The 12945-nt window shown below is 39.2% G+C and overlaps 1 protein-coding gene across 1 annotated transcript in view; it reads left to right on the plus strand.

Moving 5' to 3' along the window:
- Positions 1-12945, plus strand: part of cwc22 (CWC22 spliceosome associated protein homolog) — a 77707-nt gene that overhangs the window by 39311 nt on the left and 25451 nt on the right. Inside the window, exons 12-14 of the mRNA XM_048534201.2 lie at positions 930-992; positions 1374-1487; positions 8104-8188. Of these exons, the coding sequence (XP_048390158.2) occupies positions 930-992; positions 1374-1487; positions 8104-8188 (262 nt within the window). The remainder of the gene's footprint in view (positions 1-929; positions 993-1373; positions 1488-8103; positions 8189-12945) is intronic.

A 12945-nucleotide genomic window follows, 5' to 3' on the forward strand; every position in this document is an offset into this window, starting at 1 on the left:
TGCACTTCGCCAGCACCCCTGTCCACTAAATCCAGTTGTGCCCATTTATAATCCATTTAGGAAGCAAAGCGAAGAAGCAGTGCACTCGATGACTGAATGCACTGTACTGTTCATAAAATTTAAAGCACTTTTTTGCTTCTATTATGGATTTTTCATATTTGCATATATTAATGATTATAAAAGCAGTTAGTGTTTCATCAGATCATTCAGATAGTTGGGGAAAAATAATTTTGAACCACATCATAATACAGCAAACTTACTGACTCTTGAAGGTACTTTTCTTGAGCTGCTGATGTCAAAGGGACAACGGCCACGACACTTGTGTACTTCATCATAAGCCCTCATACGTGTCTTTGATAACAGATGTGTTCTTTACCTAGAATCGTCAACCTTTAACATTTTGAGTTTGGGGTGGCAGGGTGTTTCAGTGGTTAGCACTGCTGCCTCACAGTGCCACGGACCTAGGTTTGATTCCAGTGTGAGGTGACTGCACGTTTTCTCTTGTCTGTGTGTTCAAGTTTCCCCTCTCAATCCCAAAGATGTGCAGGTTAGGTGGAGTGGCCATGATAATTTGGCAATAGTGTCCAAGGATGTGCAAGTGAGGTGGGTTAGTTGTGGGAAATGAGGTTTCCAGGGCTGGGCCTGGGTGGATGCTCTTTGGGGTGTTGGTGTGGAGTCAGTGAGCTGAACGGCCTGCCTCCATACTGTACGGATTCTATGAGTTCAAAAAAGTGTGGCCACAGTTTCAATTGTGGTTGGCAGCAAATGTCAGAGTCTAAAGTGACCAAAGTAATTGGGCAGTTAGTTAACAAATTTGTCATTTTCATTGTTAGATAATTAAGTCTAATTAAATAGGCGTTGTAATGACGACATCACTTGTGTGTACTTTTAAAAACTGAATTTTACCTTGAAAACTGTTTCAAATGTAGATGTCTTCAAGATGGATTCAGACTTCCTTGATAACGAACAAAAGTACAAAGAATTAAAAAAAGGTGAGTGTTGTAATTCATGTTTTAATGAAAGACTAAAAGCTAACTAAAAAATAAAAGCTACTATTTATTAACTTTGAATAGGGCCATATGTAAAGAACAAAGATTTTAATTTTTATCCAGCCATTTCTGCAATAGTTACTAGATGCGAGATCATGTGAGATTTGGTCTCAAGATTTCAGATTTACTCTATCTTTGACATACCATGTACGTACTTGTTACTTGAATATTGATCATCAGTTTCTTGGAATATTGTTTCTGTAAAGATTAAACATAGGCAGTGCAAGATAATGATACATGACTTTTCGAAAATAGAAAAGGTGTGATATGCATTGCAGGTTATCATTAAAAACTGTATGTTGGTTATAAATGTCTTCCACATAGAAATCCTAGATGAAGGTAGCAGTGATTCTGCATCTGGAGATGAAGATGCTGGTGATGATGATGATGCTGACGATAGTGATAATGACAATGACGAGGATGGAGATGAGGAAGAAGGTAAGTGCTTTATCCTTGTTAACTTGAAAATTGCAGAATTTGAGTTCCAGTATTTGAAAACTATCTAGGTCTCAAAGATTTGTTGTACTTGGCAACAGCCTTATTTACGTGCATTGAGTTCTGGCATTTAATATTGCAGGAATCTCTGCTCTGAGATATCAAATATTTATGTGTTCAGATCTTCGAGAACTCTCCAAGTATTTTTGTTTATCTGAAGATGATGTTCTTGTCATTCAAATCTGTTCCTAAAACATTGGTTCTGCAAGGCTGTAATTATTTCCCATCTGTAGTTGTTTGCAGGTGGTATCTGGTCTTGCCCCTGAACTGCAGCAGCATTGGGTTGATGTTCCCAAATTGGTGTTAGATTGGCCTTGCAGGATTTGAACCCAAAAAAAAGAGGAACAGAAAGGCTTTGATTTGTATCCTGCCTTTAGGAGGCCCCAGAGTGCTTCATAACAAATCAAGTACTTGAGAGCGTGGCCACTGTTGCAAGTGGGGAAACAGGATCTTAAGATCAGAGCACCATTACTTGGAGCATGTGTTTCTCTGAGCATTGTTGCCCTTGTCTCTGATATAAAGACATTAGGAATTAGGGGTTTGCTGACATATATCCCTAGCATCCACTTTCTGGCATGGTTACCTTTATTGGCCAGACATTGAGTATCAAAGTTGGCAAGTCATGTTGCTGCTTTGTAAGACTTAGGCTACATTTGGACGACTGTGTGCAGTCTGGATGCCACACTATAGGTAGGATATGGAGGCTTTGGAAAGGATGCAGAAAAGGTTCACCAGGATGTCGCCTGAATGGGACTATCTTAGTTGGACAAAGTTGATTCTTTTCTGCTGGAGCTTCAGAGGTTGATGTGCGACCTGATAGAAATAGCATGGATAGGGTAGATCATTGGAGTCTTTTACCCAGGGTTGGTGATGTCACATGCTAGGGGACATGGGTCTAAGGTGAGAGGGGGAAGGTTTTAAAAGAGATAATGTAAGACTTGCTTTTTTTACGTGGCAGGGGCGGGTGGTTTCTGTTCGGGGAGGTAGTACTGTTTACAAAGCATTGAGGTCGCCATGCAAACAGGCATGGAATAGAGAGGTATTGACCATGTGCAGCAGGTGTGATTAGTTTAGTGTGATCCTGGACATGGTGCACCGAAGGGCCTTTTCCGGTGCTGCATTTTTCTATGTTTCAGTGCTGTGCTGCCCTGTCGTGACAACATGTAAAGGTATGGGCTCAGCCAAGAACAGATGCTGACAGTTCTCAACTTGATTTCTCTTGACCCTTTTGTGCATGTTCGAGTCAGAGTCATGCGATATGGAAACAGACCCATTGGCCCAATTCATCCATGCCAATCATGTTTGTAAACTAAACACATCCCATTTGCCTGCTTTTGGCCCAGATTGTTTCAAACTTTTCCTAATCACGTATTTTACCAAATGTTCTGTAAATGTTGTAACTGTACCTATATCCAGCACTGCCTCTGGCAGTTCATCGCATACACCGACCACTCTGGGGGGAAAAGTAAATGTTGCCTCATACGTCCTTTCTCCCTTCACCTTAAAAATAGTCCCCTAAATTTGAACTCCCCCACCCATGAGAAATGACCCTTGCTGTTCACCATCATCGTGTCCCTCATGATTTTAGAAACTTTAATAAGACCACCCCTCAACCTCCCACACTCCAGTGGAAAAAAAGTCCCAGCTTAACCAGTCTGTGTTTATAACTCAAACACTCCATTCCTGGCAATAGCCTGGTGAACCTTTCCTGATCTCTCTCCAGTTCAATAATATCCTTTCTATAATAATGTGACCAGAACTGCTTACAGCAATCCTGTGGAGTCCCCGTCAACGTCCTGTACAACCTCCACGTGGCGTCTTAACTCGGAGACAGAATGGACTGCAGATGCCAGATGCGAGAGTGAAAAAATGTGGACCTGGAGAAGCACAGCAGGTCAGACGGCATCTGAGGAGCAGCAAAGTCAACGTTTCAAGTCGGAACCCTTCTTGAGAACTTGACTTAAGGAAGGGTTCCAACCAGAACCGTTGACTTCCCTGCTGTTTGGATGCTGTCTGACATACTGTGCTTGTCCAGCTCCACATTCTTTGACTCCTACACTGAACTGCTGTCTAGGCTAATACTTATTGCCCATTCCTAATTGCCCAGAGGACAGTTAAGAGCCAACAATGCTGCTGTGAGTCTGAAGTCATTTGTGAGGCAGGCTAGGTGAGGATGTCAGGTTTTCCTTGACAATCAACATGTTTCAGGGTCGCTGTTAGACCCTTAATTCCAGGTTCTTTATTAAATTCAAATTTCCCCGTCTGCTGTGGCAGGATTTTAACCTGAGTGTCCGAACATGAGCTGAGTGTGCGAATTATATTCTGTATTATACACTATTATAGTGATAATGCCACTAGACCATCACCAACTCAGTATATCAATGCCTTGGAGGATGGAAGTGAATGTCCTGTCACCAAATTTGCAGACAACACAAAAATAGATGGAAAGGCACGTTGTGAAAGGGATACTAAAAGTTTGAAGACAATGATACGTTAAGGAAGTGGACAAAAAGTTGGCCTATGGAGTATAATTTGGGAAAATGTGAAGTTGCTCATTTTGGAATGGAGAGCAAAAGAACAGGACATTATTTAAATGGAGAAAACTGCAGAAAGCTGCATCTGTAAGGGATTACGGGGGACTTGCGTACAAAACACTAAGTTGACACTCAGGTGCAGGAGGTAGTCAGGAAGGGTCATGGAATATTCATCCTTATTTCAAGGGGGTTGGATAAAACAGTAGGGAAATCTTAGTGCAATTGTACAAGATACCGGTCAGACCATATCCGTAGCACTGAGCAGGCCCGCTCTCCCTATTGAAGGAAGGACATAGTTTCACTGGATGTAGTTCAGAGAAAGTTCACAAAGATAGTCCCTGACGTGGAAAGATTATCTCATGAGCAAAGGCCAAATAAATTGGGACTCCACCCACTGGAGCCTGGAACAATGAGAGGTGATCTCATAGAAACATAGGATTCTTAAGGGGCTTGACAGGCTGAATTTTTTCTGTTCAATCATGAGATGACAGGATTGTGGCTCGGCAGCATTTATTGCCCATTCCTAATTGTCCCAAAAGGCACTTAAGCATCAACCAAATTGCTGTGGGTCTGGAGTCCCATGTAGACCAGACCAGATTAGGGGAGTAGTTTCCTTCCCTAAAGGATATGAGCGAACCAGATGGATTTTTCTAACAATTGACAATGGATTTGCAGTCATCATTAGATTATTAAATCCAGATATTTATTGAATTGAAACTCCACGAACTGCTGTGGCGGAATTCACACCTGAGTCCCAGAACATTATCTGGGTGTTCAGATTAATGATAAATCCAGCGATAAGACCATTGCCTCCCCTGTGTTGATGTTGATGTTGATGTTGAGAGATGACCTATAAACTCTTCCAGTTAACAATAGGAAATGTCTAATGCTGGCATTCTACAAACTGGCTTGTTTGCTTTTTGATGTACATGTTTAATTACTGCAATCATTTTTGGAAATTAGTATAATTTCACTATTTCAAAGCACCAGATTTAAATAGAACTCATTGCCAAATGTGTTTGGAAGTAAAGTTTAATCAAAATTTGATTTTCGTTCTGTTTATTATTTGCCATATGACATAGGCGCAGAAGTAGGTTGTTCAGCTCCTCAAGTCTGTTCCTCTTTTCAGTGAGATCGTGGCTGATCTGACAATTGTCGAGTCACATGTTGTTGCCAAATCCCCCACAACTCTAATTTCTATAATGATTAGAAATCTGTCTAATCTTTGAAGACACTTCAAGACCTAGCTTTGATAACCATTAGCTATGAAGAATTCCGCAGATTGGCTACCCTCTGAAAGAGAAAAATCTTGCTGTTTGCTGTACCAAATGGGCAACTCTTACTCTGTGATAGCGCCATTGGGTCTTCGCCTCTCCCACACAGGGGAACAGCCTCTCTGTGCTTATATATGGAATGAACTGCCAGAGAATGTTGTGGCAGCTGGGAAAACTACAACATTTTAATAGGTATGTGAATGGGTATATGAATAGGAAGGGCTTAGAGGCACAAATGCTGGCAAATGGGACTTGATTTATTTAGGATTCCTGGACGGCATGGATGAGTTGGACTGAAAGGTCTGTTTCCATGCTGTCCAGCTCGATGACTGTACCTCATAAGTACCTCAAAATCTTTTATGTTTCAGTTAGGTCTCTTCTAAAGCCCAGTAAGTACTGGCTCAACCTTGGTGATCTTTCTTCAAAATTCCTCAAAGCTGTGAATCTTCCCTGCTTGCGTAACCAGTATATATCCCCTTAGATAAGGGGAGTTGAAGTGTTGATCGCATTCCAGCTGTGGTCTTTTGTGTGTCTTGTATAGTTTTTGCAAGATTGCCCTGTTTATCTACCATGTTTTTTTGAAATAAAGGCCAATATTGCATGTGCCTTCGATATTATGCACTAATTATGGAACAATTAATTTGTGTGATTCATTCGCTGGGCCCCTCAAGTTCTTTTGTGCTGCAGCTTTCTGTAGTCTTTTCATATTTAAATAATGGTCACTTCTACTCTTCCTGCCAAAATGGATAACCTCACATTTTCCAACATTATTTTTCATATGCCAGGTTTTTGGTCACTCACTTAAAGTCTATGACCCACTGTAGACTCTGTCATCTTCACTGCTTGCCTTCGCGACTATTTTTGTAATCCACACATTTACCAAAAGTCTCTTCACTTTTATCATCCAAATTGTTAGTCTTTTTTGGAAATAATTATGGCCCCAGCACCGATCCCTGTGACAGTCCACTAGTAATTAGTTGCCATCCTGAAAATGCACTCTATAATCATAACTCTGAATTATATTATTACGTTACCAGTATAACTAATGTACTATCCCCAACGCCATGGGCTGTTGTCTGAAGTAGCCGTCTGTGCAGTACTTTACCAAATGCCTTTGGTAATCCAAATATAAAACATGTACTGGTTCCCCTTTAGCCATCGTCCATGTTACTTCGAAGTATTCTAATAAATTTGTCAGGTATGATATCCTCTTCATGAAGCCACGCTGATTCTGCTCCATGATATTATGAATTTCTAAATGCACCATGATTGCATCCTGTGTGATGTATTCTGATATTTTCCTCAACGACACATATTCAACTAACTGATGTTGCATTAGCTGTTTTTGCCTCTTCCCCCCCAGTGGTTTTCAATCCTGTTGGATTTATCCTGAAGATAGGGATTTTTGGAAGCATAGTTAACATTTAACAATTTTTTTTAAAAAACCTGTTTGTCACATTAATTTTGTATTGTATTGCCCTTAACTTCTCATCTTATTTTCTTGTGCTTATTTGTGTTCGTCTCATTTTTATTTTCCTGATCTAAGAATGTTGTTGTTATACGTTGAGATTTTAGATCTACTGAATAACGTAAGATTTGAATTAATTTAAATTAAGATGTTGCAATTAAGTTTTATTTACAAGAGTTTGCAGTTATGGAGTCCGCAGGCTTTTGAATATCTGGATTAGTTTCAGTAAAGCAGTGAGCAAAATTGTCTTGTGTAACACATGAGCTCAGAAGTAAGGGGATTCATTAAACCATTCAAGCAATCTTTGAGAACTGCCTGAAGTTTGTGCAGTGGAGGACAGGAGTCAGATTGCTTGGATACTTTTTTGGCCAGTTACCAAGCACCAAGACCTAGAGAAGTATTGGAGCTGAAGTCTTTGAGCATCTTTCCAATCTAGATGAATTTCGGGTGAAAATTTGAGGCAGAGAAAAATCTAACAAGGAACAACTCCCTGTTGCAACTGGCTGCAGTTGCTTGCAAAGTCCAACAAGCTTTTCCCTCTGCTGCTCAAACAAACGTTCTGTTTATTCACAGATTTGTCAGGAAGCCTGTAATTTCATCTCCAAGATAACCCCTTTCGCCCTCTTCCCCATGACAGTAAGCCTTGCATCCAGAAAAAAATGATAATTGTGTATCTTTGATCCCAATTCCCTTTCATTTTAGAAATAACATGGATCATTTCCAGCACAAATGTTTTAACTCATGGAGTAACACTTTTTCAGGATTTTGGAAGACTCTGTATCCAGGGTAAACTTGATCACAGATATGCTTTTGTCCAAACATGAATACCTTTCACCTGCTCAGCAAAAGAGTCTCTTAAGCCTTCTTTAGATCTAAAATAAACATATGATCTAGATTTATTGTTAGGCGGAAGACAGAAAAGATCAAGTATTCTTAATTTATCATAAATCATAACATAGTCTGAAAGCATAATCATTTAAAACCTTGTTGTCACAAGATTTTCATGAATAGCTTGCTTGTCAAGGATAAGATTGAACAGGGACTATTTTGCTGCAAGGTGTTTATATCAAGCTGTTGGCGCATTGATTGTGCAGTGCATGTGGAGTGTTTTTACACTGCCACTTTACATCAGTGTCAGATGGTACTGTGAGACAAAAGCTCTCTTGGTTGCTGTGCTCAGTCTCATCCCTTAAGTGGCTGAATAATTCATGAAGAGATTAACTTGTTGACTAATTTGAATCTTAAATTTGAAAATGACTACAAATTATTCCATTTTGTTTTAGGGGAAAAGAAACTAACTATACATGACAAGACTGAAGTAAATCTTGTTTCATTTCGTCGTACAATTTATCTTGCTATTCAGTCAAGGTAAGCAGATTTTTCAATCCTTCTGAAAGGCAAACTTGAAAATACTGCTCAGAGATAGTAAGAACTGCTGATGCTGGAGGAAGACATAGCACAGTGTGGAGCTGGAGGAGAAATACAGCATACCAGGCGGCATCAGAGGAGTAGGAAAGTTGACATTTTGTCAGGACCCTTCTTCAGAATTTTTTTCCCTGAAGAGGGGCCTCGACCCGAAATGTCAATTTTCCTACTCTTCTGATGCTGCTTGGCCTGCTGTATTTCTCCTGGTCCACATTGCGCAAAAACAACAGTGTTTTAAAGATAACACAATCAGCATATTAAATAAATCTATTTGAAACAAATGTTGATGGTCTCAACTTGGTCTTCCCTTGCACACCTGTGCGTAATTCTTGAAGATTTTAGAATGTTGGCAAGGAAATATGAAATGAGTAATTTAACATGTTTGAGCTAGTTCTGCTGATGACTTCCAACTGCCATGCCTGGAGAAAATGCAGAATTCCTAATGTTCATATGATCTGGTTTTGATTTAACTAAAATATTACCTTGGCAAGAAAAGTATGTCATAGTTTGTGTGATGAGTTTATCATCTTCCTGTTGAACTCTTCTTATTGTCACGTGTTTTGACTGATATATTTCACAGTATTTAGTGTTGCTATAGTTAATGGTTTTGCTTCAAACATTCCAATTGACACTAAACATAAACTAAGTAGACGTAAAATTAATCTGACATGACAGTGACTGAAGTGAAAACCTTACTGGTACAAAAAGTGATAGGTGACAAATTCTGCATTAATTTTCTATGTGCTGTACTATTTCAGCATCATCTGTTTAGCTGTTAAATAAATAATTTAACATTGGACTTCATAGGCTGGAGGTCTAAAAGTAGAAATGCCAAGACCTGTTTTTAACGTCTGGTAGAAAGAGTAATGGTCTAATACCCTGATGAAGAGAAATTCATATCATGCATTTCATGACCACTGGATTCCTGCTTGTTTCACAAGCCAAGAATTATTTTGTGGTCCCACGACAACATGTGGTCAAGGTGTATATGTTGGCCAACGTGCAGGAGAGCTCCCGGTTCTAATGTGCGTATTGTGGGCTCATTGATGTTACTTGCTAGGGCAGTTGGGAATCAAGTTTAATCCATCGTGAGAATCAGTGTAGCTATTTTGCTTTGAATTCAATTCTGTGCTGATGGTTCTGACCCAGTTGACTTTTAATTGAGATGTGAATGTGTAATGCTTTTGCCAAGACAATAACTGATTTAAATTGGTTTTCCTTCAGGAAAAGACCTTAAAATACAAGTCTTATTGGAACAGCAGTAGGCCATTCAGCTGTGTGGATTTGTTCTGCAATTCATTGATATCCTGTGTGATCTGTGTTTCTTGGCCATATCCTTTTAGATATTTTGACAAAAGGTTTAAGATCACTTCCACAGTTCTTTGAACCCTTTGCATAAAGAAGCGTTTGCTAACGTCTAGCATTGCTTATGAAGATTCTATTCCTCGTAGCCTTGACGTGTTCACCAATTGACAAAATTCTTCCCCCTTTCAAACCCTTAACAACTCATGAACAAAAATATAAATTGAGTCACCCTTTAGCCTTATATTTTAGAACAAAAAATGTTGAGCTGCAATTTCCTTATTTTTGATATTATTTTTAAAAATAATCAATCTGCCTTTTTGATTTTTTGTTTGTGCATCACCAAAATGTTTCTGATCTCTGTACGTGGAGCCCTAACTCTCTCTAAGTCATCACCTGACGTTAGCTTTTCACAACTGAAATAATACGGGATCTTTCACATTTTTCCTTCAATATGGATAGCCTTATTATTTGTAATAACCTTGTGATAGTTTTTCCCAATTACTTAATCCAACAATGTCTTCTCAGTTTATGCTGCCATCTTGTGTCCTTAGTACTCAGCCATCTTTGTATCATTGGAAAACTTGGATATGACTCTGTTGTGAAGTCAGCGCAAAGAGAAATATAACGGACATTTAATGCCCCAACAGAGATCTTTAAAGAATCCTTGTTTTCTTCCAATTCGTGTACTTCTCATTGCTCCGCTATCATTAATGATCTTGCAAGTTTCTTGAAAAGGACCATTTCACTTCTATGTGTCAGTTTTACTTATCTTGTTTGGAGCCTGAATGAATGTATTCTGGAATTTCGTAGGAATTGCTGTCGCTGTCTTAGATCTTGCTTTATCTGCTACTCAACAGTAGCCTTCCTGTTTGTTCAAATTGAATTTTAAACATGTTGTAATGAGATGATTGATTGCTCGAATCAACAAGTGCACTGGAAGGTTGTGTTTGGGTGCAGGCTCTTAAGTTCCTGTGTCAGAATTGGTTCCCAGAAAGTTCAGAAGATTTGAAGGTCAGAAAGTCTCTTGGGATTAAGTGCATTTCATAGCTGCATGACTTTGTTCTGCGTTTACAGTATTTAGTAAACAACTAGTGGTCGAAGTCAATAAAAATATTCAAATGGTCTTTCAGAAAACCTCTTCTATTCACTTGCCTTCATTGTTTTAACGGCTATTTTGGGCATAATGTCTGATAACTAGCTGCTTCCATTTTTGTTAGGCGAAAAAATGTCCCTCTGTTTTGCTTGGGCTCGCAGTGCATTAAAGATTTTGACCTTGAGAAGGTTGTTTTCCTGCCTGCCTCATTTCTTAATGTTAACTAATTAACAAGCAGATAGAATATATTGATTCTTCAATTGAGAATGGCCAGTGGATTAGCTTGGTTTTAATGCCTACAAAATAGAAATAGGCTAGTTATTGTTCCATTTTTGCAAGTAGTTTTGTGGGGTTGGCATTACAACTTGTTTTCCCATTGAATCTGATTAGTATCTGTGATCAATGGTTCATACTGCAGTCTTTGCAAATGCATTCTTGTCCAAAATTATTGTTGGTGGCTTATGGAATGTAAGTTGCTGCATATGTTGTGTGCATGAAGTTCAGTAGAGTACTTGTGGATTGAAAGACAGGACATTAGAATTTCACGTTTTTAAAATATTGTTGCTGTAAAGGGATAGGGTGAAGGCAGTGTGTGGTCCATTTAAAAGATATAGTTTTTCTAGGATTGGAGAGAAAAAATGTCTGTGGACAGCTTCTGGGTTTGCAGGTGCTCTGAGTATCTTAATTGTAACATTTATAAGAAAGGCTATCCTGTTAACAGGCAAAGCAGCATTTCTACCAAGACAACAAATTTGAATTTGGCCAATTAATTTAAACCAGGCACTTAGATACTGGAAACCAATCAAATTTAAATCTGATGATTCTGACAATGTCTTCGAAGAAATTGATATGCCATCAAGGGTATAAAAGATGACGGCATTTGGAAAATCGGGAGAGAACTAACCTGCCATGTGATGAGAGGTCAACACTCTCAGCTCTTCGAGAAAGCATTGTGTAATTACTAAAGGTTAGCTAATACTCCAGACAGAAGAATTCAAAGAACAGTCCTGACAGAAGATCAACAGGGAGGGCACAGAATATTTGGGAAGCCATAATCTGGCTATAATTTCGAGGGGTGCAGTTCTAATTTTTTTGTGTTTTGGTTCGTATGAGTAGGACTTGTATCTATTGGAACCTTGTAATTGTTATTTTTGAAATAGCAAGAACTACAGACGCTGGAGTCAGAGAAAACAATGTGTGGAGCTGGAGGAACACAGCAGGCTAGGCAGCGTCAGACGAGTCAACTATGCTGCCTGGCCTGCTGTGTCCCTCCAGCTCCACACTGTTGTTTTTCAGTCTTGTTTTATTCATGAATAGTTAATTGTTCAGCCGATTTGTTCACTGTTAGAGTTAGATGAATAAACTGTTACTTGTTGATAATAGAGTGAGTGTTGGGACTTTATTTCATTTAACCACTCTTTTATAACATATTAGGGGTGTGAGGCAGGTTATACCACTTTGCACACTATTTGTTACAAATTATTGGGCAAGGTGAGCTTATCTGGGTGTTTCGGTTTTAGTTATCAGAAGGGTGTTGAACTCTACTGTACAACAGAATGGATGGTTCAGTTGTGAAACTCCAAGTTTTAGTGAAAATGAATTAATATTAGTATAAACGAACACTGGAATGTTTCCTATGACACAAGATACAGTATAATAGATCTATCAAGAAAATAGAAGCCTGTGGTATGAAAGGTTTGCTGGCAACTTGGATGTGTAGCGAGTAAAGACAAGTGGTGAACCTACATTGGAGAGTGGACTGCCCAAGAATTTTTTTCTCATTTGAAAGACAATGGCGTTGGCTATAGGGACTGTGAATTCAAGTTTGCAGGTGGTTCAAATTTGGTAATGTCTTAACTGGGATACAAGGTTGTAAATTCTGAAGGTTTACCCACATCAGTAAAAGACACAGGAATATGTCAGATACAATCTAACCTGGATAGGTGAGAAGGAACATGAAGAGCCAGCATTCTCTTAATACTTCGAATATGCAGAGGTCACAGGAGCAGAGGCTGTTGTCATGTAAAATTGCCAACCTTTTAGAGGTGGCATTCAGGGTGATACAGTAGTTAAGAAAGCATGTGGGGTGCATTAAAAACAAAATTGCCGTAAAATCTCAGCAGGTTTGGCAGCATCTGTGCAAGGAAAAACAGTTAATGTTTCGCGTCTGGTGACCCTCCTCTTGAGGAAAGGTCACCAGACCCAAAACGTTAACTCTGCTTTTTCCTTCACAGATGCTGCCAGACCTGTTGAGCTTTTCCAGCAACATTTCTGTTCCTCATTTACAGCAGCTGCAGTTCTT

This window comes from Stegostoma tigrinum, chromosome 7 (genome assembly GCF_030684315.1).
Source record: "Stegostoma tigrinum isolate sSteTig4 chromosome 7, sSteTig4.hap1, whole genome shotgun sequence".
Lineage (NCBI taxonomy): Eukaryota > Metazoa > Chordata > Chondrichthyes > Orectolobiformes > Stegostomatidae > Stegostoma > Stegostoma tigrinum.